This window comes from Peromyscus eremicus, unplaced genomic scaffold, assembly GCF_949786415.1.
Source record: "Peromyscus eremicus unplaced genomic scaffold, PerEre_H2_v1 PerEre#2#chrX_unloc_1, whole genome shotgun sequence".
NCBI lineage: Eukaryota > Metazoa > Chordata > Mammalia > Rodentia > Cricetidae > Peromyscus > Peromyscus eremicus.
The window spans coordinates 3331988-3358724 of NW_026734288.1; the positions used below are offsets into that span (position 1 = coordinate 3331988).

Genomic DNA, 26737 nt, shown 5'->3' on the forward strand with positions numbered 1-26737 from the left:
TTAGAGAACACTCCTATGTAGATATGTGCAATCCTGGTTGACACAGTTAAGTTAACACAGAGGTTTGAGACACAGGACGTTGGCTGTAACTCCATGTGTTACTTAAACAATCAGTGGCTAACACTTTACAGGGGACAAAGTCATACAATGTCTTATTAATGGTATTCTCTCTATCAAAGTATTACCTATTCCATTTCAATGTCAGTATACCTAAGTGTCCTTCTAATTATTTTTAATCATTATAAACATAAATTATTGGTATCATTTTTAAAGTTCATTTTTAAAAAATGTATTACTGTAATTTTTTACTATTTAACAATATTTTCCATTTTCAGAATCTCATTCTATTTTTTCAGTGCTATTTATTTATTCATCTATGCATTTATATCACTTTAAAACAGTGATTCTCCACATGGGGGATCATTGCTCCCTCTGGGACATCAAATGGCCCTATCACAGGACTGGCCTAATACCATCAAAAAGCACAGACAGATATTTTTATTATAATTCCTAACAGTATCAAAAATGTAGATATGAACTAGCAGTGAAAATAATTATATAGTTGTGGAGTCACTACATCATGAGGAACTGTATTAAATGGTTACAGCCTTAGGTAGGTTGAGAACCACAGGTTTAGGTGGCTGTATCTTCTAGCTCAGGTCTGCATCACACTATGTCATTGAGAATTGCTTTGGACACATTATCTTGCCTCTGCTGCCCAGTGCTGGAAAGACAGTCCTGAAACTTCTTCTAGGCTGGACCTTGACTGATCTGTGGGAAGGAAAAATAGACCAGTGAATGATTATCCTCCAAGTTTTTTAGATTTTATTGTGAGTTTACAAATAAAGTGGGAATTGTGTGAGATTTTAATTCACTGACCAAGTGAAAAACAAGTGTAGTCAAAGCAGAGAAAGGGATGGGCAAGGAAGATCATGAAAGCTTTCCTGCTGTGACAGTAGTTGACATTAGCAATGAGTAGGTAATCCATTTTAGATGATCAATAAATATTCTTCTGACTGGCCATTTCTTCAGTCAACAGACCAGGGTATCTAGAATCTGGATAAAGAACTGAGTTTTAATGAAACCAAATTACTCTAATTATACTGTTTCAACCTAAGTAGTAGAACTGTATAAAGTGGTGTCACCCTGCCTAATATGATTGTGTTTTCCAGGTTTACAATGTACACTCAGAGAGAAATAATGTGAGTAGTACTTGATGTGCTCTAATAAAAATCCCTAGTCTTTGGAGCACATCGCCATAAAGCCTGATTCATCTTTTTAATAGATTTTTTTTAATTATAAGTACATTATTTGCACTGTATTATTTGCTGCCTTCAACACCTTCTATAGTCTCTTGTGTTTTAATCCATGGCCTCTTTTTGTTTAACAACAGATACAGTTTGAATGTTACCTGTGTTTGGTTGCACAACCTTCCAGTTATGAAGTACAGGGCTATCTACACTGCACATTGACTGTGTTATGGAATGTGCACCTACAGGACCCTGTGCCTTGGAAGAGAAATAGGAAGAGTTCTGGGAGAATATAAGATTTTACTGAACTACAAATATTCCAGTTTAGGCTCCTGTCTGGTCGGCCAATTATGGAAGGACCATCCTAGGAGGGTTTTTGCTCTCTGAGTCTTTTGATCTCTGCTAATGTCCTGAAGCCCAGCTGGGTGGTCTTAGCTAATGAGCAACTCTGGGAAGGCATAGCAATATGGAATACTAGTAGGAAGTAGCTTACATGTTCTTTCCAGGATTCTCTTCTTGTTCTGATGTAGGGAGCTGTAAGAATAACAACAAACCATGTCATAGTGGGTGTGGGGCCATGTCCCTAGACTAGAAAGAGCAGGTTGGCTGATCTGTCAATGCTTCTTGGGCTTTGATGGACCATGAGCCAGACTGAGATTGTGTTGGTCCCTGTGGTGACCTGGGTAGTAGCCCTTGGCCTATGAGTTTTGCTGAGTGTGGATTCCCTAGGGAGGGGGAGGCCATGCCATCCTGGCATGGGAGACTATGAGCTTGTAATATTACTGCCTCATGTTATATAATTGAGAATTACTTTGAACACCTAATCTTGACTTTGCTGCCCACTTTTAGGAAGACAGTCCCACAATTCCTTCCATTCTGGGCCTTGACTGGTCAGTGAGAAGGAAAAATAGACCAGTTAATAAGTGATCTCCAATGTCTCTGACTTTTAGTGGGGACTTGAAAATGAAGAGGGACCTGTACAATTGTTAAGTTCACAGACTAACTTTGAAGCTGGTAGAGTCACAGTGCAGAAAGGCAGAGGCAGGATGGAGGTTGAGATCTTTCCTACTTCAACAGTAGTCAAGATTAGAAATGCGTCATTTGGTAATCACTTTCAGATGCTCCATGAATGCCCTGATTGTTCATTATTGGGATTCATAGACCAGGGCAGTCATGAATCTGGGTAAAAGACTGACCTTATCTTGAACCCAAATTTCTGTAGTTACAGTAGTTCAACTGAAATAGATCTGTGTATAATGTTGTGGCTGTGCCTAACAGGGTTGGTATTTTTCTGGTTTTAGATGGTAACCCTGATATAAAAGTTTTGAGAAATCTTTGACATGCTGTAATATAAATTCCTAGTCTCTGGAACCCATGGACATAAAGCTTGTTTCAACCGTTCAATATAAATTTTTGAGATTATAATTACATCATATCCACATTCTCTTTTCTGTTGCCAAGCCCTGCTATAATCCCTCATTGTTTTCTAATTCACAGTCTATTTTTCTTTAACAAAAGTTAAATAGTATCAACAGTTAAACAATAGCAATAGTTGCTGCGTGGATATGACCTATGACCTGTGACCTATGTAGTTGTCCCAGCTACAAGGCAATGGGTTGGTGGCAATACACATTTAGTGTGTAATAGAATGTGAATAAAAAGGATCCTGTGTTTTGGATAATGATCATGATGTGCTTTAGGAGAGTGGAAGAATGTCTACTAAAATAAAAACTTTATGGACTAGAGCATGTATGCAGAAATGGAAGGGCAGAGGTGAAAGGACTGTGCTTTCTGAATCATTTGATCTCTGATCACCCAGTAGGGAAGCTGTTAGTATTCTGAGGCCTAGATGGGTGGCCTTAGACAATGAGGGACTCTGGAAAATCTTAGCAAATATGAGTACTAGTTAGTAGAAGATAGCTTTCAGGTTCTGTGCAGAATTCTCCTCTGCTTTTGCTGTAGTGAATTGTAAAGAGACCACAAAATATGCCATGGTGAGGGTAGGGTGTTCAAAGCAGGACTGTTGAGTTGTCATTTCTGTTGGAATTTGCATTAACCATGAGCCAAACTGTGTTTCTGTTGGTTCATGTGATGACCCGGGCAGGGCCCCTGTTCTCTGAGCCTCACTGTGTGTGGATTTATAAGGGAGGGGAGATACTCTGCAATCCTTGCATGGGAGAATATGATCTTTGTAGTGTCACTGTCGAGTGTGCACACATAGGCATGCTTTTGGTGTATAGTGGGAAGACAGATTTTCAGCAGTGTATGATTAGAATGCTTCTAAGGTTCTGCCACCACCAGACACAATGGTGTGATTCTGTAAAGTTTAGTTCCAGGGGACAAAAGGAGTTTCTGATCTTCAGTGGTTTCTCAGGTGTGCATGATGTTGGGTGGGTGGAAAGGGCAGAATCCACATCTGCTGTAATCTATGTCCAGGAAGCATTCATAACTAATAAGAAGTCTCTGTGTCATAATTTTGGAGCTGGTTCATGCCACAAAAGGAAACCCGCTACATGCCCCCACTTACTTTATTTCAAATTGGTTGTTTCTCTTTTGTTATTTATATGTCTATGCTCATGAATAAATATGAGCTACTGAGTCCATTATTTCTTCTAATTATTTTTTTCTATTTATAAGTCTTAAGGGGAGAACTCTTTGTTTTGAATAACCAAATAAGATGCTGACATCTGGGAAAAACAATTTTCCCTCTCAATAGTCATTAGTCTCCTATAGTACTTCTTCTAGAAAGAGGGTCTCATTAGATCTCCCTAAACTTTCTATGTTAGTATGTGTACTGGCCACATTTGCTTCTCTACCTGAAATCTTCTTGCAGATCTTAGGATTTGTCTTCCATGCTAGCTGTGACTTTGGCTTCTCAGCTTCCTGCTCTGGAGGTCCAGGTCTCCTCCTCCAGGGCCCTGTGGTTTGCAGTGGATGTGCTGCCTTGCTGTATCCACTGTCCTTGATCTTAGAGGAGGTCTCGAGTTTAGCTGCCAAGCACTCCACATTCTGCCTCTTTCCTCAAAACTGAAGTCACCACAGGATTCCCATTTCTTCATAGTCAGGCTGAGAATAATGTCTGGAAGGGCATTTCCAAGGAAGAGGAATGTCTGTGAACATGTTCTATGTGTGTGTCTGTGAGGGACATGTCTGGGGGTGCATCTGGAGATTGCTGTGCTTGTGAGGAGAGAAGTGGAGAAATTTCTGTTCCGTTTGCCTCAGGGAGAGGGTATGCATAGTAGGTGATTTGTGGGCTTGGCCAGGGAGGCAGGAAGTTGGGGCTGCAAAAGCTCACAGACCCTGTGCACCAACCCAGCTCTATTCTTTCCTATCTCAATTATCTGTAGAGATGAAGGAGATGTTCATGGAGTGTCACATGGCTTGATCATTTGGAGCCCTTGAACTAGTCCCGGGAATCCCTCAGGACCTGGATCTAGGTGGACAAGGAGTCAACAAAGGCTGATGATGAAACCCAGAGATGTGGAGGTTGTAGTGCTGCTGCTGTAGTTGTTAGGAGTAGCAGGATGCTGGAACAGTGCAGGAACAGCTTGCCATGGTCATAGAGGTGAGAATTTGATGCAGGAAAAGTGATCCAGGAATCCCCCTACCCTTTTTAAGGATCTTCCTGCCACCAGGCTGCCTTCTGTTTCTTTAGTCTCTAAGATACTCTCCAGACCCTTCTTTGAGTGCAAATGCTTTCCAAATACTTACTGGTAACAAGCTGCTTTACTGAGTGTTCCAGGGGGTCACCATTGCATTCTGAGACTTCAGATACTGCTAGAGACTTGGATGTTCCTGAGACAGCATGGGTGATCCTCATATGTAAAACTGGTAATGTTATAAGGCAAATAAACTCATAACTGTTGTTTTGAGGCATTTCTATTTTGTATTTAAAAATCTAGTTATATTGGTTATTATCAGAATTAGGGAGCTGGTTGAAATTATAAATTGTTGCTGTTCCTATAGATGTTGGTTAGCCAAGTCAGGATTAGATAATTGTTTGGAAGCACTCTCTTGTATAGAAAAAAAACTGTTATATTTTGAATAATAAACAAATGGTATAAAATGAAATGTTTACTGGAATTGGTTTTATATGTTCAATTTAAATTAGTTTATTTTTTTATTTATTCCATATATTCAACATATATTATTCATTAAACTATACAGTATGAGTTTGAGGCTTGCTGGAGCTTTGTAATCTTGTGTCAAACAACAGAGCAAAATTATATTTAACTATATTTGTGTGTGTGTATGTGTGTGTGTGTGTGTGTGTGTGTGTGTGTGTGTGTGTGTGTATTATTGATAGAGGTCTTTGTCTCATATTCACTATGAAGACCAAATTCAAGGAGATCTGCCTGGCTCTGCTATCATACTTGGTCTATTCATTTCTGAGAATAATTTGACATGGACAAGTGGCTGACAGCAAAAGTGACTTTAAGAGATACTGTCCTGAACCTGAGTATCTCTGCAGAGCTTAAGCTGAGATGCTTCAGTGCATTTTGGAAAATGATTTCAGATGAGTCAATACAAATCATATTTGGGCTGGGTGGTTATGGCACATGCCTTAAATCCCAGCACTTGGGAGGCAGAACCATACAAATCTCTGTGAGTTCGTGTCCAGCCTGGTCTACAGAGTGAGTTCCAGGACAGGCACCAAAACTACATGGAGAAATCCTTTCTTGGAAAACCAACAACAAAAATTATCCAGTTTTATCTACATTTGGGATTACCAATATGCAATCAGTGAATCAGGTATAGGTGATCTATAATTGTCCAAATTGACCATTTCTTGGGCTCCAGAGACCAGGATCCTTGACGTGGAGATTGACATGTCTTCATTGAAATATTAGGCCTGTGACAGGACAGAAATTCTATTTTTTTAACCAAGGACATTTTTCTGTTAACAGGTCTTCTTTACTGCATTTAACTTTGCCCCTTCTTGGACCCTAGTATCACTTATCATCAGAGATCAGAACTCTCAAACACTTGATACTGCTAAGAGTCTCAGAGACACTTCTGGCTTTTAGTCAAGAAACAACTAGTTACACTACTTTGGGTTTTTATTTTATTTTATTTTATTTTACAATATAATTTAATTCTACATATCAGCCACAGATTCCCTTGTTCTCCCCCCCCCCGCCTTCCCCCCAGCTCACCCCCAATTCCCATCTCCTCCAGGGCAAAGACTCCCCTGAGGATTGAGATCAACCTGGTAGACTCAGTCCAGGCAAGTCCAGTCCCCTCTTCCCAGGCTGAGCCAAGCGTCCCTACATAAGCCCCAGGTTTCAAACAGCCAACTCATGCACTGAGCACAGGACCTGATCGCACTGCCTGTTTATATGAGCAAGAATTGTTGAGACCAAGGTTGGATAAAGCACAGGGACAAATAGCCAAATGAATGGAAACACATGAGCTATGAACCAATGGCTGAGGGGCCCCCAACTGGATCAGGCACTCTGAATAGGTGAGACAGTTGATTGGCTTGATCTGTTTGGGAGGCATCCAGGCAGTGGGACTGGATACTTTGGGGTGTTTTACCCTAAACTGCATAGTTGAATTTTTCCTTCAGTTCTTATCCCATGTCCCTCTGCAGAGGTTACACTAACTGACATTATGGGATTGAAACAATGACTGATCAGGCTTCTTCCTGCTGAATTTGGGTTACCAGGATGCAGTATTCGGATATACTTCCATTGTCCTCTTGTAAAGTCCAAACTCTCAGATATAGACAGAAGTTGAATTCCTTTACTGGTGTCTGGAAAGAATTAAACTGTCCAAGGTCCATAAGACATTCTTGATTGGCTCAAAATGGCACCCATCTATTAGATGTTTCCCTTCAACCTCTAGGTTTGGTCTTCAGTGATGAAGCCGCAATCAGTTTTAACACCATTTTATAGCTGTTTCCTAACTAAAAGTCAGTATGATGACCTTCCTTTGTTGCTTCTGTATACGGGAAGAAACAGTGTTTAGTGTCATTTGAATGCAAGAAAGGTAACTACCAAACCTTTTCAAGACAAGGTGGGACAGTTTGTAAAAAAATTCCTGCCTCACATGAAAGTCTGTCAGATATGCTAAGGGTGTAGGCCAAAATTGGATGCCCCAGAGGAATTGCAGAGGAATCTTGGGTGATTGTCCAGGCAGCCAGCTTTTTCTGTTGTTTCTTACACTTTTTTGGAAGTCGCTTGCTTGTACTTCCTGCTTAGGCAGGTATTATTATTTACTTCTTGGGTCTTTGATAGAGTTTAAGACTAGACAGTTATAATTTTCATTTATTTCCTTTTTTAGTGTAGACACTCAGTGCTATACAGTTTTTAGTAACCGAAACTATTTTCTACAGTGTAGAAATATCAGGCTTCAAGTGAATGATTCTAATTTTGGTGAAACAGTCTTCTCACTCAACCCATTTTCTATTATTGGTGAAGGACAGAACTGGAGTGCACAGGGTGAGTGGTGATCAGTGATTTCTTTGATTTTGATTTTCATTAGAAACTTATAATTCTCTTTCAAGGGACAATGTTATATTTGTAGGTCTGTCTTTCTGTCTCCTTTTATCACTGGTACCATCTGTGTTGTGTGAGTTTTTTTTTATTAGTTATGATATAGTTATATTGTTCCTGTGGCAAATGATGGAACTTCACTTATTTTTATAATATGGAAAATTACTATATTATGTTAAGATCTCCTTAGGTTTTTTATTTGGAGATTTTCTGTAGATGAACAATTTTGGTTTTCTTTTCTTGATATCAGAAACTTGTATTTCTTCATTCCTTGGTGTATCTGTATTACTACTTGTTATCATCATCAATTTTTTTTTTTGATATTTAAGTTGTTGATGTAGTTGATTCATTGGGTTTGGGTTTGTAAAGTCTCATATATTATTTTCTCTGTGTCCTACTTACTTTCAGATATCAACATTTCAGAGCCCACAGTCACCTTTGGGAACATCTGTTGAGGATGTGCCCCATCAGAACACCTAGTTGCTAAGTCTATGAGAGATTTTGTTGATTGATGATTTATGGGTGATGGCCCTTTTACTGAGTATGCAATATCCCTAAGAAAGTTGGCCTGCACTAGATAAGACAGCAAGCTTGGCATAAGACATCAACTATGTCAGAGAGAAAACCTGGAAACAAAGATTCCTCATGGTTTTTACCTTCAGTTGTTAGATTGAATATCTATTCTAAACATTGACAATGATGGATTGTGATCTGGAAGAATGAGGCAAATAAACATGTTTGTTACCTAGGTGCTTTTGTGTAGAGAACTGAATCAGAGCAAGAAAAAAGCAAGTTGTAACAGAATGTGATAAACCAAAAGTGATTTTGTTGTCCAAAGGTCCTGGAAATGGTGACTTTTGGGGGGAATGTTGAGCATGTCAAAATTTAGATGACAAAGGACATAGAAAGCTGCACACAGAGCTTAATTGATTATTCTTATAGTACGTTGAATAAAGGACTGTTAAAAGTATTATGAACAGTGAATGTACAGGTCAAAGGATTTCAGGGAAATTAAAATGGAGGTAATTTATGTGACATTTTGCCCCCTAACTTTTCTTATTTTGCCCATTTCCTCAAGAAATTGAGTAAGGCAGAATTAAAAAAAAATAATGGGGATGATTTCTTAGTTGGATTATTGACTCTCTTGGATAGCTATTACTTATGATTCATTCAGTACTACATTAAAAAATCAAGAAATGGATCATAAATAAATGAAAAGTCTATGTGTTGTAGAGAAAAACAGCACTATGAATTTGTAGAAGGTAGTCAAATGTTGAAAAGTGTCAGCTACTTTTAGGGAGAGTATCACCATTAAAAAGAAGGCCCTTACTCTACTTTGGAAGACTAGCAAGGTGCCCTAAGGGTAAGAATCCCTCCTACTATGCACTCAATTAATAGAGGGATTAAGCGAAGTGATTGCCAGTCCCAGGAAACAACTTTATTCAAAGCCTGCCACAACTCTGGTTCAAGCATGGTAGGGGATATCACAATTAAGAAGCCAAATTTGGGGGAATCATTGATGTTGAACTGGTTCTGGATACCAGAATGATGCAAAATTTAAGATTATACATTCTTAGTCTGCATTTTCAGGTCAGCTCTGTTGTAGGCATCTGTGTTTGGTATGGTAAGAGCTCCAGTGAGGAGACTAAGTTCATTGCATGACACTATGACGATGAAGCCTGGGTTGCAATTTAAGATCATAACATGTTGAGATACTTAAGTGATGAGACATCTTCCAAAGAGAGCTGCATATATTTAGTGGAAATAACCAAAGAGAGAGATGTATGGGAAGTTGTGGGAAGAGAGCCATCTAAGCCCTTTGAAAATGAAGCCCCATGTCTCTGACACAGAGCTACCAGATTCAATGGTTGCCCTGCTGGGTTTCAGTCTTCTTTTTGTCTTTCCTTACTATGTCTCAGTTCCTCTCATTTGAAATGGGAAAGGGTTTTCTGTGCCATTTATATGTTGGAAATATTTAAAATGTTTTCAGGTTGTATAAGCTGACACAGTCAAGTATTTGTCTTGAGTGTCAAAAGTGATTTTGGACATTTGAACAGTGTAGGGGCTGTTGCAGACTATGAGCATCATTGAAGTGACTAAGTGCATGTTCTTCATGGATGATCCTGAACCTATAGTGACCTGGGTCAGAATCTAGTAAACTGAATGAAAATCTCCCAGATAGGGTGAGGTGTTTGAACATGTGTCTGTCCTTGACAGCTTTCTTTGGGGTTCTTGTAGAATCTCAAGTAGGAGTTACCTCTCTGGATGAAATTTCTATTGGGGGTATGATATATGTCTCTATAGCCTTAATTCATTTCTTTTCTATGTTTCCACTATGTTATGTTTGAAATGAATCAGCCAGCTTCCTTCTTGTGCTATCATGACTTCAGCAACATTATAGATGGTATTACTAAATCACATAAGATACAATTAAACAAATTGGTATTCAATGCTAAGCCATTTTGCTAGCCTGATTTTTTTTTTTAAATTTTGATGGTTTTATTTTTGTTTCTGATGACAAACTTTTTCTGTGTAGCCCTGACTGTCCTAAGCATAGTTCTATAGACCAAGCTGGCCTTGAACTCAGAGATTCACCCGACTCTTGCTCCCACATACTGAGATGAAATGTCCAACATTTCATTTTTCTGAACTTTACCCCCAGCTTGAATTTTGAAATTTGGCAGAGGATATAATTCTCATTCACAGGTTGGCAGTATTTATGACAGTCATGGAGCCTGGAAATTTTTAGTAATTAAATTACAGGTGTGTGACATTCTTCTTGCTCGTTGTTTGTTTTGTTTTTCAATAATTATGATTCTTTTGCCTCTATACATAGATATGCAATGCACATATGCCTGGCCATCACAGTACTCAAAAGAGGGTCTTAGAATCCCTGAGCTTAGAATAATGAACTGTTGTGCGATCCCTCATGTAAGTACTGGCAATTGAACCCATCTATATACAAGAGTAGCAACAGCTCTTAACTTTTGACTCATCTGGCCTGCCCTGTGTTGATTATTTATAATCAACAGTGATATTGCTCAAGTTATCATCTGTCTATTTGTAACTGTTTAAATAAAAAGTTCCCTTTAGTAAGACTTCTTAAAGTACTGTTTAAGCTGGAGCAATTCAGATTTCTAGAAGATGAATACAGAACTGGAGTAAATGCCTAACTCTTCATAGCAACTTCAGTAAAGAAAAAGTCTCTGAGTTTATCCTATGTTTTTTGTACATATGATTGATGTTTGCAGTGCAGACAGGTTCTTAATATTTACTTTTCACTGTCCTGGAACTGATTGCATAGATTAGGCTAGCTTTCAACTCAGAAGCACATATACCTGCCTCTGCTCTCTGGTTTCTGGGATTAAAGGCATGAGCCAATACACCAAGCTTACTCATTGTTTCTGTAGTTAGTAATTATTCATACAATTCCATTGATGTGTACTCAGTGCTCTTGATGTGTTTGCTTGTCTCTATGTCTGTTAATTGGCATTTCTCTTTCATTCTAAAATAAATTGATGATTTTATTGTAATGTCTTAGTTAAAGAATAAGAGTGGGAAGCACCAGAATTATATGACTATATCGTCAAGAAGCATGCATTTACAATGTTGTTGGCATCCTGCTTTTTTTTTTTTTTTTTTTTTTTTGGTTTTTCGAGACAGGGTTTTTCTATGTAGCTTTGTGCCTCTCCTGGAACTCACTTGGTAGCCCAGGATGGCCTCAAACTCACAGAAATCTGCCTGGATTTGCCTCTTGATTAAAGGTATGCACCACCACCGACCGGCCATGCTTTTTGTTTTATACATATGTATGACATACTTATATACAGCACATTTTAGGATGCTGTGACCTATAATGATGTGCACATCAACTTCACTCAGGAGGAGTGGGCATTGCTGGATCTTTCACAGAAGAATATCTGCAAAGATATGATGCTGGAGACATATATGAATCTCCCTGCTATAGGTAAATTTTCATTCATATTTTAATTTAAGGCAAAAATTGTTTTTTGGTTATTGATACTCTTCTGTAATTCTGATTGAGAATGAGGCAGAATGAGGTAACTAAATCAGGAAAGATTCTAAGGATCACTGAAGATAGTAAATAAAATTTTTCACAATTCCTGTAATATTTTATACATTCCCTCATTCTTTATATTAGGATACAATTGGGAAAATCTTGAAGTTGAAGAACATTGTCAAAGCTCTCAAAGACATGAAAGGTAATTTTTATGTGCAAGCTGATACAAAGGTGCCACTGGATATATTTTAATGTATATGAAAGTTTTAAACAAATGCAACAGTGTAAATAATTATAGCTTGAATTACATTCATGATATTTAAATGCTCACAATTCATATACATCAAAGTCAGGTAAATGAATTGTGTTGGCAGGTTATTCATTTTAGAAGGAAGACAAGGAATCTATACCTTAACAGATATGAGCATTTGAATCATAGTTCTATCGGAGCTATGCTGTAGAATTGCCCACTCACTTAGTTTCATATGACCCTTGTTACCAAAGGTGTACATATTAAATATGTGATAAGTGTATGTCCAAAATCTTCTAATAAACAAATACTCCATATTAAAGCTAGTGTTACTCTCTAGTTTTTCTGACACTGCTAAGTTTAGTGAGATGAGTCTTAAGAATCAAGAGTTAAGGGGGGATTGTTGTGAAGAAGCCTTAAAACCTATATGACATGTATATGAGGAACAAAAAGTCAAGCTGTGTGGAGACAATGTAGAAACTTTTTATTTGTTATTCTTCATTTACTAGGTATAGTATATGTGACTCGGGTACAAGCCACATGGACATAGCAATATGGAAAAAAGCAATGTATCCCTCTTCATCTCAAAACAATTATAAATTATGTACTAGTCTCATATTGAGTAGACTTGCTTAACGTGATTCAAGTTTACACATAATTGGTTTTCCAGCTTAACTGGGAATACATCTACAAACAAACTGAAGAAAAGTCCTATGAGTAGTGGGAATGTGTAAAACTTCTGTCTGTCCTGGTTCATTGAGCAAATGTAGTAGGATTCATGGTATAGGAAAAGGTATTAATGAAATTAAGTGGGGTGAAGGTCTAAATACTTCCAATTCTTTTCATACATATAAAAAAATCTCATTGAGAAAATCATTCCATATATGTGATCCATGTAATGAAGGCTCTAAACATTGTAGGCATCTTCAAAAGAGCAAAATAATCCTTAATGAAGGGGAACAACATAAGCATAAGCAAATTGATAAAAACTTATAATCCAATTTCCCTTTACATTTGCACTGAAATGTAAAATTAATTCACACAGAAATAAAGATGTAAAAGAGTAATGAATATGGTACAGCTGTTACATTTTCAAATTATCTTTGCAGACCTGAAAGAAGTCAAACTGGAGAGAAACCATATGAATGTAATCAATGTGGTAAAGCTTTTCCTCATCGTAGTTCTCTTCATTTGCAAAAAAGAAGACATACTATAGAGAAAATCTATGAACATAATCAGTGGGGAAAGCCTTTGCATAACACAGTACTTTTCAAATGCTTGAAAGTACAGATACAGGAGAGAAACTGTATGAATGTAATCAGTGTGGTAAAGCCTATGCTCAAAACAGTGTTCTTCAAAGGCATGAAAGAACACACACTGGAGAGAAACCCTATGAATGTAAACAGTGTGATTAATCCTTTGCACATAACAGACATCTTCAAAGGCATACAAGAACACACACTGGAGAGAAACCATATGATGTAATCACTGTGGTAAAGCCTTTGCAGATCATAGTCATCTTCAAAGGCATGAAAGAACACATACTGGAAAGAAACCTTATGAATGCAATCACTGTGGTAAAGCCTTTGCAGATAATAGTCACCTTCAAAGTCATGAAAGAACACATACTGGAGAGAAACCCTATGAATGCAATCACTGTGGTAAAGCCTTTGCAGATCACAGTCACCTTCAAAGGCATGAAAGAACACATACTGGAGAGAAACCCAATGAATGTAATCTGTGTGGTAAAGCCTTTGCAGATCACAGTAATTTTAAAACACATGAAATAACACATACTGGAAAGAAACCCTATGAATGTAATTTGTGTAATAAAGCCTTTGCATATCACAATTATCTTCAAATACATAAAAGGAGACATACAGGAGAGAAACCCTATAAATGTAACCAATGTGTTAAAGCCTTTGCACAACACAGATATCTTCAAAGCCATAAAAGAACACATACTGGAGAGAAACCATATGAATGTAATCAATGTAGTAAAGCCTATGAACATCAAAGTCATCTTCAAAGGCATTCAAAAACACATACTGGAGAGAAACCCTATGAATGTAATCAATGTGGTAAAGCCTTTGTAGATCACAGTCATTTTAAAGCACTTGAAACAATGCATGCTGGAAAGAAACCCTTTGAATGTAATCTGTGTAATGAAGCCTTTATACATTACAGTCATCTTCAAAGGCATACAAGAACACATACTGGAATGAAACCCTATGAATGTAATCAGTGTAGTAAAGCCTTTTCACATCACAGTTGTCTTCAAGTATATAAAAAGAGACATGCAGGAGAGAAACCTTATTAATGTAACCAATACAGTAAAGCCTTTCCTTGTAACACTGATATTTTCCCCCCAAAGTAATTATATTAAAATAACCTGACATATCATGTCTTAGCAATTACAAAACCATGATTTTTACATGTGGCAATTTATAAGTTAATTAAATGTGAAATGCTAAGAGATGTGAACAGCGCTTTTTGTCTCAGGGTTCTGTTTAAGAGTGATGCGACACTCAGTTAATGACTTTATTTTCTCAGTTAACATAACCAGCCCACAGTACAGCATGCAAATCACAAAGTACAAATTCAAGAAGGGAATGCCTTTACTAAGTCACAAAACTTTGGCAAATCAATACAGTACCCGTTAATAAATAGAGATTACCTTAGTGATAATTTTCACTTCAAAAATATCATTTAAATCCAAATCCATACACTGGTTTCCAACAAGGCAAGTTATTTTATACAAATTAATGTCATTTGAAATTATACAATTTCTCTTTTTAAAGGGAGTTCTTCATGCAGGTGGTTTTAGTTCACTGCATCAGTCCACTGTGTAGACACCAGGGCAGCTGGACTGTGTTCTGGTTGGTCTGCAGCCGGGTAGTTTTCTAGTACCTAAAAGGCTCTAAGCTTCTCCCTAAGGAGACTCGATTAACATGGCTTTCTTCTAAGTACTTAAACAACAACAGACCAACCCATTAATTGTTCACATGGACACAAGACTCTCCTCTAGTCAGTTCCCTCAAGCCCTCCCACCACAGACGATCACTTTGATTTAGAAGCTCTCCATCTTTTGATCAAAAGTCACAGCCTTACCCCAGCTCATTAAAAAAAATCTACATAAAATAGCAATATATTTTAAATAACAAATATGATGTCAGCCTGAAGAGTCCTGGGGCCCTGTAGCTGCACACCAATTACCATTGCCATTTTTCTACCAACGCTGCTGCGGCCAGCATTGGTGTCCTTATGCTTCCTCTTGCTAATGCTGTCAATTTTTCAATTTTGGCGTTCAGTTTGTGTATCACCCATTCCATTGCTTCTCAGCCTTTGTTAGCTCTGGAAGATATGGTGCTTGCCATGAGTCCTTCAAGGTAGCTGCTGAGGCTGACCCCTTTCACGGTGATGATGGCTTCCTGGGTCAGGACAGTTTTCTCTGTGTCCTGGGGGTGCAGCCTGTATGTGAGCCTCTCATCTATGGAGACCATATTTGTAAATGAGATGTTAGTGGACTTCAGCTCCATTGTCTTTCTTACCGGGTCAACTACAGAGTGCTCTTGCACGTACATTTTTGTACTTGCAGAACCAATAAGGGACTTCACAATGGAAGGTAGGCCCCACTCTGTGCTGAGGAGTCTATGGCTGTGCAGCTTTCCAGAGGGATTGACATGTCTAACACATCAACGTCAAACACACTTGGGTTCATGGGATTTGGGTATTTCTGCATTGCAGCTGTGGTAACCATTTCCCATGGGTGGTCAAAGACGTGCTCCGAAGTCGAGATCTTCATGGTGCCAGTCGCCTGCCCAGTGTCCCGCGGCGTCCCAGGACGATGAGGCACATAAGTTCACGGGTCCTGCCCTGTCCCAGCTGGCCGGCCTCACAGCCGTAACAGTGATCTTAAAGTGCATGAAAGAACACATACTGCAGATAAACCCTATGAATGTAAAAATTGTGATAAAGCTTTTGCTCAAAACAATGTTCTTCAAATGCATGAAAGAACACATACAGGAGAGAAACCATGTGAAAGTAATCAGTGTGGTAAAGCCTTTGCACATCACAATTATCTTCAAAGGCATACAAGAACACATACTGCAATGGAATCCTACAAATGTAATCAGTGTGGTAAAGAATTTGAACGTCACAGTAATCTTAGAATACATAAAAGAACACATACAGAAGAAGAACCCTACAAGAGTAATACTATTAGTGTATAATTGCTGTCTTAAAGCCTGTGAATATAACATTAGATTTTCAAGATCTAAAGAAACTCATACCAAAGGAAATGTGATTACAAAGATTTGGTAAGATCTTTAGCCAACACACTCACATTCAGTACACAAAATTTTTCTTGAGAGAAATATCTCACAGGTGTTAAAATCTCTTCAAACAGTATTTGGTTTATACCTGCAAATTCACATGGAAGAAAGAACTATGGATTTAAAGGATATGGTAACTAATTTAGATTTCATACTTCAATTACATGAGATAATGAATCCATGTGTAAAAGTTCATGAATGTGTACTAATTCATTTCTGTTGCTCTGATATATCATGTAATTGTGAACATATGAAAGTGGTTTATTGGCCATTGGTTCCAGACTGATACAGGGTCAGAATGAAAGTGACATGGAAACAAGTGTCATTCATGGCAGCTACAGTAGGAAACTGAAAATTCTCATCCTTAATCTGCAACATAAAGCATAAAGTGTAAAAGGGAAATGGTAAACTCTTAGACCAACCCACCATGACATATTTCTTCCTGCAGGGCAGCATTTTCTAAATAATCCCAAATAATACCACAAACTGAACATGATTGATTTCTCTGATGTCAATCCTACATGCTTGCTTTCTGTTACACAAACCAATACATGATGCAGAGAAATTCTGTAAGCATTTAGATTCCTCAATACCTTTGTGATGAGAATTACAGGAGAAAAACATGAGTAAAAATTAGTTTAAGAGTTGTTTTAATTTTAATTATGTGATATCTCTCTGTACTTGTGCATGTTTATTCTTGTTCCCAAGAAGATTAGACCTTTGGAACTTCTTGTTGTTTTGATTACTGCAAGTTTTCAAAATCCTGACTTTGTTCCTGGGAATGAGCTTGTATTAAGATACTGCCGTGTCTCTAGCCCTGTAACTATTTTAGAGCATTTTTGTCATATTTATATTAGGAAATAGGGAAAGGGTCATAGAAGAGAAAAATCCTTTTCATATAAACATTTGGTAAAACTTTAGACATCATAGTTTTCTTCATATTCAAGAAAAAGTCTTCTAACATCCCTTTTTCATTTCTTTGAAGTAAGTAAATTACTAAAAATGTTCACTAAAGACTCATGTGAAGATCACATTATGGCTTCTATTTTGCAACATTTGATGTATAAAGTGGCTATATGTTTGGCAAATCCATTTAGTGATGTTTATTTTGTGGTTCATCTATTCTTTCTGTGACTTTTGTTCATGTTCTATTGTGCTTTCACTTAGTGAGTGGTATTTTTCTGCTGCAATGTATAGAATAATGGTTATCATGTAAGTGGTCTATTTGTATTTAAATATGAGGCAGAATGTGAACATAATTTTCAAGTAAGGATGTCTGTGAAAGGGTGGTGGGTTTTTGTTCCTGGTTTTATTTTTCATAAATTCCCTTGAAATGCTCATTGTTTTCCAGCCTGGCTTGTGTGTCAGTAATTAGTCAAGGATATGCTTGAACTCATAATCCTAATGTTTCAGTCTCCTAAGTACAAGTCTAAGTATAGATGATACACTCCCAAAATTTTCTGTATTGTCAAAACTTTTTAACAATTTTAATGTTAAAATACTTAATAGAGAATATGAAATAAAATTAAATACCTCATGTGTGTATGCAAAGAAACATTTTATTATGTATAAATTAAATACCTCATGTGTGTATGCAAAGAAACATTTTATTATATGTATTTCCTTGACATTACGGTTTTCTTTGCAATTTTATCAGTTACTGTTCATTTTTTTCTTATTAAATCACTTTCTCCTTTAGCTCAGGTTTTAGTCACACACTATAATTGAGAATTGCTTTGATCATTTAATCCTCACTGTGCTATTGAGGACTGTGATGATAGTCACACCATTCCTTCTAGTCTGGGTCTTAACCAGTCAGTGAGTTAGAAAAATAAACCAATGAATGAATGTCTTACAAACTCTGGCATTTCTGGAAACTTACAAGTAAAGAGGGACTTGTGCAATAATTGAGTTGACAGACTAATGTTAATCATGTTTAGACAGAGCAAAGAATTGGGTGAGCAAAAAAATAGGTGAAAGCTTTTTCGCTATGACAGTAGATGACATCAGCAATGAGTACTGAAGTTATCAGTGCTAAATAGTCAATAATTGTACTGTCTGCCCATGGATCAACCAATCAAGAATCTAGTTCAAGAACTGAACTTTCATGAAACCAAATTACTGTAGTTACTCTAGTTGAACCAAAATAGAGGACCTGGATAAAATGGTGTGTTCCTGACTAATAAGACTGTGATTTTCTAGGTATAAGATGTTTAGCCTGAGAGAAAAGGTGTGAGCTTTCCTTGTTGTACTCTAATACAAATCTCTAGTCTCTGCAGCACAGGGCCATAAAGCCTGTTACAATTTTTTAACATAATTTTGGGGCTTATCTTTATATTGTTTCCACCAACTATATCCTGACACTGTAACCAAGTGTTAGGCATTCCAGGCTGGATTTTGCCAGCTCAGTGAGAAGGCAAAAGAAACAGGACAATGAATATTTTAGTTCAGCCCAGGGTTTTTAATGTAGAGTGGCATTGCAGAGGTGCTTGTATGAGAATGGGAATTCATTGTCCACATATTACAACCAGTGAAGTTCACAGTGCAGAAAGGGAAGGAGCTGTAAAATTTTCCAGTTTCTCTGCAGTTTGGGTTGCAATTGTACAATCAGTTAATCAATTATAGGTGATTAATAAATGTCCTGAGTGATCATTTCTTGGGCTCCACAGACTAGGTTCCTTGGCCAGGAGATTGACATATCTGCACTGAAATGTTAGTTCTGTACCCACGACAAAGATCCAGTTCTCCTGACCAAAGGCCCTTTTAACAGACCTTCATTACTACTTTTAACTTTTCTCCTTCCTAAGGCATGTAGAATCACTTAGCATTAGAGATCAGAGCTCCCCAAAGCACTTTTGGCATCTTTGGTCTCTGTAAAAGATAAAATCCTTAGGATCCCAGTGACACTTCTGGCTGTTAGCTAAGAAAGGATCTGTTTACTTTTCTTTGGGTTTCTTTTTACCCTAAATTGTGTAGTTGATTTTAACCGCCAGTAATTATCAGACCTCCCACTGAAGGTTTAAGCCTAACTTCCATTTTGGGATGGGGCAGTGACCGATGTGTTTTCTTCCAATTGAATTACATTTATCAGGTGGAAGTATTGGGGTAATATGGTGGTATTGTATTCCCCAAAATATTGTGAACCCTAATAAACTTATCTGGGGTCAGAGAACAGAACAGCCACTAGATACAGAGGCTAGAAAATAGTGGCACTCACGCCATTAATCTTATCATTAGAGAGGGAAAAATCCATCTGGATCTCTGTGAGTTTAAGGCCACACTGGAAACAGCCAGGCATGGTGGAACATGCCTTTAATCCCAGGAAGTGATGGCAGACAGCAGAAAAGTATTTAAGGCATGAGGGACAGGAACTGGAGCAGGTTAAGCTTTTAGGCTTTCGAGCAGCAGTTCAGCTGAGACAGATTCGGATGAGGACACAGAGGCTTCCAGTCTGAGGAAACAGGATCAGCTGAGGAATTGGCAAGGTGGGGTGGCTATGGCTTGTTCTGCTTCTCTGATCTTTCAGCATTCACCTCAATACCTAGCTCCATGTTTATTCTTATTAACAAGACCTTCTAACAATTAATGCTACAGGATGCCCTTCCAGAGGGCTACTTGTCAAGAACAAACTCTCACATGTAGGTGGGAAAGAAATTCCTTTACTGGTGTCTCTCTAACATGCTGCTCAAGGGACCATTGCAGGGTCACAACCAACATTAAGTCCTGTTGTGCTATGAAGACATCATAATTCTACAACAGAAGCATCTCCAGATTTTTGAAAAGAAGTTTTGAGTTAAGGACTCCTATATTGATAGAGGTGGATTTGAACCCTGTCTGTAGTCCCACAGGGCATTGTCCTTCTTATCCACCTGACTAACCTACCTAAATTCTTTCATTACAGGCCTGCAAGATCACAGAGTTCTATAACTACCAGTCTGAGTCATATAGTGGGCTGTCCATTGCAGTAACAGCAAAAAGATTTGTGTGTGTGAAATGGCTTCCCATTCAGACCTGAAGAGTAGGAACAGTCTACTGTGTACATGGCAGGGGGAACCAGACTAGAAAATAGCTAGGTCAGAGGATGATGGTTAAGGTAGTGAACTTCAGGGGTCTCCTTTACAAAGAAGGACTGATGGGGCATGGTGAGTGTCTTTGTCTTTATTTTTCTATATGTATTATTTCACTCCATGTGAATGAAGACAGACAGTATTGGCAGGTGGCCAGTTTAGGGAGGATAGCTGGAATTACTAAGTATTCAGTTTCCAATGAGAGAACTCTCTTGTGAAAATATTTCCAATCATGATTGACATAGTTACATCAGCTGAGAGGTTTGAGACACAGGCCATTGGCTGTAACTCCATGTGTCACATTACAGTATTCATTGACTAACACTTTCCATTGGACAAAGTCATGTTAATGGCATTACTGAGAAGTACCTACTGAGCTTCAAAGTCAGTACAGCTAAATGTTCTTCCAATTATGTTTATCATTTAGTCAATAAGTCAATTATTGGTATCATTTAAAAATTTTATTTTCTTTAAATGTATTACTACTATGTTTTTCTATTTTTCAATGTTTACTGATTTAAGAATTTCTTTCCATTTTTCTTAAGTTCTGATTATTTATTTATTTATTTATTTATTTATATCAGTTTACAGCAGTGGTTCTAAACATTTGGTATCATGACTCCCTTTTGGGGATTAAATGATCTTATCACAAAACTGGCCTGAGGCCACCAGACAGCAAAGTTATTTATATTATAGTTTGTAAGAGGTGCAAATGTATAGTTATCACATAGCATAGAAAATAACTTTATAGATAAGTGGGTCAACAAATCATGGCGAACTGTAATAAAATGTCAGAGCATTAGGAAGTTTGAGAACCACTGATTTAGATCAATGTCTCTTATAGCTCAGGCTTGTCTCACGCTATACAATTTAGAATTACTTTGAACATCTAAGCTTGCTTGTGTTGCCCAGTGCTGGAAAGACAGTCCTGAAACTCTTTGCAGGCTACACCTTGAATGATTTTTGGGAAGAAAAAATAACCAGTTAATGAGTATCCTCCAAATAATCCAGATTTTATTGTGAATATACAGATGAAGTAGAACCTGTGTTAGAATTGAGTTCACTGCCTAGCATTAAAGCAGGTGTAGTCACAGAAGAAAAAAGGATGGGCAAGAAAGAGCATGAAAGTTTTCTGCTGTGACAGTAATTGATATTAGCAGGGCTGTATGGAGGGTCTGATCTGTTATTTCACCTGCCTGAGAACATGAATTTGAACCCCTGGCACCTACGAAAAAACAAATCCTGAAAAGCCATGGGATCATCAAACCCAGGCAAGGAATACAGGACAATAAAAGACCCTGCAAGACGTTAATTCACTGATACCCTGTCACAAAAGGAAGACACTCTCACTTGGCCAGACAAGATGCAGTGTGAGGAGCATGGCTTCAGGATATTCCTGCAATGTACTGGCTTCTTGTCCCATTATTGCAAACTTGAAAACCTAGCTGGGAGGGTTCTCCCTGCTCTTGAGAACTAGGAGAAAGGAATGTGCCAAACAAGGTGAACGTCACCAGCAAGCCCTCAGATGGGTGGGGCCTTAAAATTCCCTACCTATTTGACATACTGGCACTCAGTCCCTCAAGAACTTGAAAGTGTGGTCTTGCTCAAAATGGCAGGCAGGGCATCTTAAAGAGGAACTTCTGGTAGGTTGGCAGGTATCCATGATCCAGCATCATGGACCAGCAATGCAATGTGTCCAAGGTCAATGTGAGTTCTCACAGAGGCCCTGAGGAGAAACAGGAGCCCAGGATGCATATAGAGTTTGTGCTGGAGTCCTTAGGACTCAAAGGCAGGATGCAGCCTAGGGGTGTGTGAGGCTAGAGAACCTGAATCTTCCTATTCAATGTCATGTGGTTTTCTTTGTGCATTTGCAGCATGTGACTCAGTGGGAGTTGCCTGGAAAAAATACCTTACATTCCCTGCAAAACTCTCTGCCTGTTTTTTCTTCTCTGCAAAGTGACTGGATTGGTCAGTGTCACCTTCAGGAGCTAACTCCACTTATAAATTTCATGTCTCTTGTGCATACCTTTTGGTTTTATGCAGCTCTCACTCCTCTGTCTCCTGCCCTGCAATTCTGAGCATGAAACTAGCCTTTTCATACATGCTGAATAAGTTTTCCACCATGGAGCCACATCCCCAACCAGGAATCAAGTATGCTTCTTGCACAAAGCACAAGCCTCTAGCTTTGACCTCTTTCTTGGGCAAAACTATTTCTCAAGTCTAGCCAGTGACAAGAGAGGTCAGGTGGAATTTAGGACTTCTGGTATAATTCCCTCCCTGACTAAAGACCATGAAGTTGTGGCTTCCCTTCCTTCATCATTCTGGAGTGATATGTGTTAGTTAGATGGGTCCAACATTTCACCAAGTAAGAACTGATTATGCCAAGTGCTTGGCAGCCAAAATCTCTGTGTGCATCAGAGAAACAGCTACTGTCCCTTTACATGGAAAAAATAAAATTTCTGATATCCAGGCACTCACATTGACAGGTGTCTTGGCTTATCATAGAGAAAGAATTGGAGACATAAAGAATGAGGCTTAGAATTAGGGAAGTCCATTATGATTCCTCAGAATAGGTGACTGGCACCCGGCTAAACCTGGAAAGCCTTGTCAGTGATGAACCCATAATGACAAGAGCAGAGACCCCATCACTCTGCTCTTTTGGACACTTGCTGTGGTCCCTGCTTTTGTTTGTCTCATCTGTCTTTTCAGTCTGTCTCCAGGAGAATGTTTTTGTTCTTAATTCCCAAAATGGATTCAGGCAGGGGCTCACTTTGGACATGAATCCCTAGATTTCTAAAACCAAGAATTTGGATGGGAGGCAAGGCTCATGTTCTAGCTCTTAGCACATGCAAGACACAGGCTTCATCAGCACACCAAGAGAGCAAAATGACAAGTCTTTGAAGCCAAACCCTCTACAATAGCATTTAATTGTGACATCTGGTGTGGCGTCTTCCTTTGCTCCATATTCTACCTTGTCCATCCACTGATATTGTAGTGTCTCTGGCTTTTATCATTAAAAGGGTTGTGACCAAAGATGATGACAGGTTGTGTCATGTTGAGTGGGCCACAGCATTTTCCCTTGATAGCACCAATCAGGTCCTCAGAGAATGTTTGGCTTCTGAGACTTTTCCATTTGGAAGTTTTTCTTCTTGACACAGAAAATGGCCTATTGAGGGAAGAAAATGCCCTTTCCTCAACTGTAAACAGTATGAATACTGTTTCTTTGGTACGAGCAAAACACAAGGAAAAGTGAGTATTTAACTCTGCCTTGAAAGGGTAGTCTTTCAAAAAACTTGCCTCTGAAAATGGTCTGATAGATATTCTAGGCCTGTAGCCAATTTGAATGCACCAATGGTACTGAGAAATTCTAGGTGCCTGTCTAGGCTGCCAGCTGTCTCTATTTACTCTCATAAGACTACTGAAAGTTGCTTGTGTCTTTCTACCATTTCTCAGGTATTATTGTATTCCTTGTAAGGTCTTTGATTGGATTGGAGAATAACAGTCATAATTACAATCTTCTTGTATCTTAAGTAGACTATATTAAATGTTAGATTCAGGTTCTTCAAGGTAGGACATCTTTTGGAAGGATCTCTGTAGCATGACATTTACCTATGTTCCACACTCTTCTGAATTTTAGCATGTGTTTCTTTTTTTGTTTGTTTGTTTGTTTTTTTTGTTTTTTTTTTTTTTTTGAGACAGGGTTTCTCTGTGTAGTTTTGCGCCTTTCCTGGGACTCACTTGGTAGACCAGGCTGGCCTTGAACTCACAAAGATCAGCCTGGCTCTGCCTCCCGAGTGCTGGGATTAAAGGCGTGCGCCACCACCGCCCGGCTTAGCATGTGTTTCTTGTTTGGTGTTGTTCCTGTAGTTGTAGTTTCATCTTGTACAGGTCATTATCCCTTATTCTTCTAGGGCAATATTTTGTAATCATCCCTATTGTAAATAGTTTTGTATTAGGTTTAGAATTTTCTTATTTAGACAAAAGGGGGAGATGTAGTGGGTACCTGTCCTAGATTTGACCTTTAAACACTCCCCCTAGAGTGACAGCCTGTAACTGACATACCTTCCTAAGACCTGCTGCTGGGGCTGACATGCCCCTGGAGCTTTGCTGAGAAGGAACCCCTTAAGACTCAATGTGTGTAGGTCTTTGGCCCTTTCTGGATACCACATGGTCCTGGAATCTGGATGGGAGACCAAGCCAGAGTTCTCTACTAGATTGCATCTCATCTATCCTGAATCATGTAACCAAGCCCTATTGGACTATTTATTATCTCAGAAATAAATATCTCTTGATTATCAGATAAATTACTTGAAATTGCCTTGTTAATTACAGTAATAGATTTTCTCCAAGTCTTTGTTTACTTCAGGGGATTCATCATTTCTCCCCACCATCCTGACCTAATTTCCCAGCAGCCTTTTTTTTTTATCTCACTGAGTATGAATTTTAAGATGGGGAAGAGCCATTCCTAAGCAATGTTTGAAAAGTTAGCCCTAAACACCTCACAAAGAATAGTTTGTATTGAAGCATTGCTAGATCTCTGACTTTGGAAGGAGTGGGTGCTGAAAAGCTTCCCCTGTAACTCAGGAGAGGCTCCTGTGAAGGACAACTTGAAGTGAGATAGTTAGCATGTAGGCAAAAGCTGTGACATCAGCATTCCCATACTTGGGTATTCTATGGTGTCCTGGAGAACACTGTCATCTCTTGTGATGTCACCAGTGCTGTGGTGATACCAGCAGCCTATGGGGCATTTATTCAGTGCCTTTATGGTTGAGCTACAGACATGGTGTCAAGATGAAGCAAACTACTTGGAAAAGAGACTAGAGAACAGAGTGAGACCAGAAAGAGGCAGAAGGAAGCTGGCCTTTGGTCCCAGTATAAAACAGCAAGAAATAAATCTTCCAGGGGAAGCCACATTGAGCCTTGGCAGGGGATTTAGTACTTTCTCGGGGAGAAGGTAGGCTTGAGCTGGGCCTTGAAGGAGGTAGGCTTAAAGGAGTAGAGCTCAGGACATGGGCATTTCTGGGAAACAATGACACTGTCCTGGTTCTTTGATTTCCTACAGAGCAGACACAGAGTCAAGTGTTTCTTGTCATTAGTTTGGCAAAGAACCAGGAATTGTCCAGGCTGCATATACTGTAAGTTATTGAAGTGATTAAAGATTACCTACCTAATTTAAATATACCTTTATACACCTAAAAACTTAATTAACTAACATAATTATAAGTTTGATTACCCTAGATGACTATTTATCTGCATTTCCTAATTATATATTACAATTTTAAATGAGTTGTTAAACATAGTACCTTAAATAAGAGTAGAGATACATACTATATAACAAATTAACTTTAAATTTGTATCAATAAACTAAAATCTATCTCAAAGTAAAATGTTTTAAACAAGGTGTTGCTGTTTAAAAGTAGAATCAGTAATCTACCCTTTTATCCTATTATATCTATACTATCCTCTTTTCTTTTTTAGAGAGGAATTGCATTTGTAACCAACCCCTTAAAATAAAAATAAATATTTATAAATAATATTTTGGGAATTTGGGCATAGTTTCTCATACTACTCCTTGCTTCATGGGGCACTTGCACACTTATGGGAATCCTGAGAAAATTAACAATTATAGTTAAATTTTGGCTGTAGTCTATGAGGATGGATTGTCTCACCCAGTTGCTTTGAAGCTGATTTTGGATGTTGGAACATGTGAAGACCTCTCAGGGGGTTTTATAACTTCACATATTCCTTTTCTCTCCCAGGCCTGTGTACATTTTTACACACATTATAAACATTTCAGAGTTTTATTCCATCTGAATATGATTTATTGTGAATCTGTAATCCTTCTGTTTCCAGGAGAGATTTTAAACTGTTAAACTGCATTGCTAGGATGAGAAGCAGCTGCCTTGGCTGTTGACTTCACTCACCTCAGCTTCCCAACATGGTGAAGGTAATTTACTTCCAGCTCTGTAAGCCATGTTCTCTGCTGACTCTGGAAGGCATTGGGTTGATGTCTCCATCAAGGAGCATATAGCTAGAAACTTTTTTGTCTATAGTAGCAAAAGTTAAATCCACCACACAGAATGCTGTGCAGCTTGTATACAGCACAATGTACTATGTTGAGAACCCATCATGGTGGGCTCTAGCCCACATGCCATGAACCCACCATACTGTATCTTAAGTCCGTATGACACTGCTTGCCCAAGAGACAGAAGTAGGAAGAAGTTTTTAGATCCATTTTAGAATCTTTTTTAAAAGCTCGGGTTTTGGGTGGAAATTCTTGCTATCACATCTGAGTGCCAAATGTACTCAGAAGGTTTC

General features: G+C 38.4%; 1 protein-coding gene and 2 pseudogenes across 1 annotated transcript in view; 1 reads left to right on the forward strand and 2 right to left on the reverse strand.

Annotated features, from left to right (window-relative positions):
- The first annotated feature begins 9824 nt into the window (after positions 1 to 9824).
- Positions 9825 to 15518, forward strand: LOC131900916 (zinc finger protein 844-like; annotated as a pseudogene).
- Positions 15247 to 15873, reverse strand: LOC131901011 (PRELI domain containing protein 3B-like; annotated as a pseudogene).
- A 740-nt stretch (positions 15874 to 16613) lies between these two features.
- LOC131900917 (zinc finger protein 664-like) overlaps positions 16614 to 26737 on the reverse strand; it is a 35412-nt gene continuing 25288 nt past the window's right edge. The window contains exon 4 of the mRNA XM_059252235.1: positions 16614 to 16721. Within this exon, the coding sequence (XP_059108218.1) occupies positions 16614 to 16721 (108 nt within the window). The remainder of the gene's footprint in view (positions 16722 to 26737) is intronic.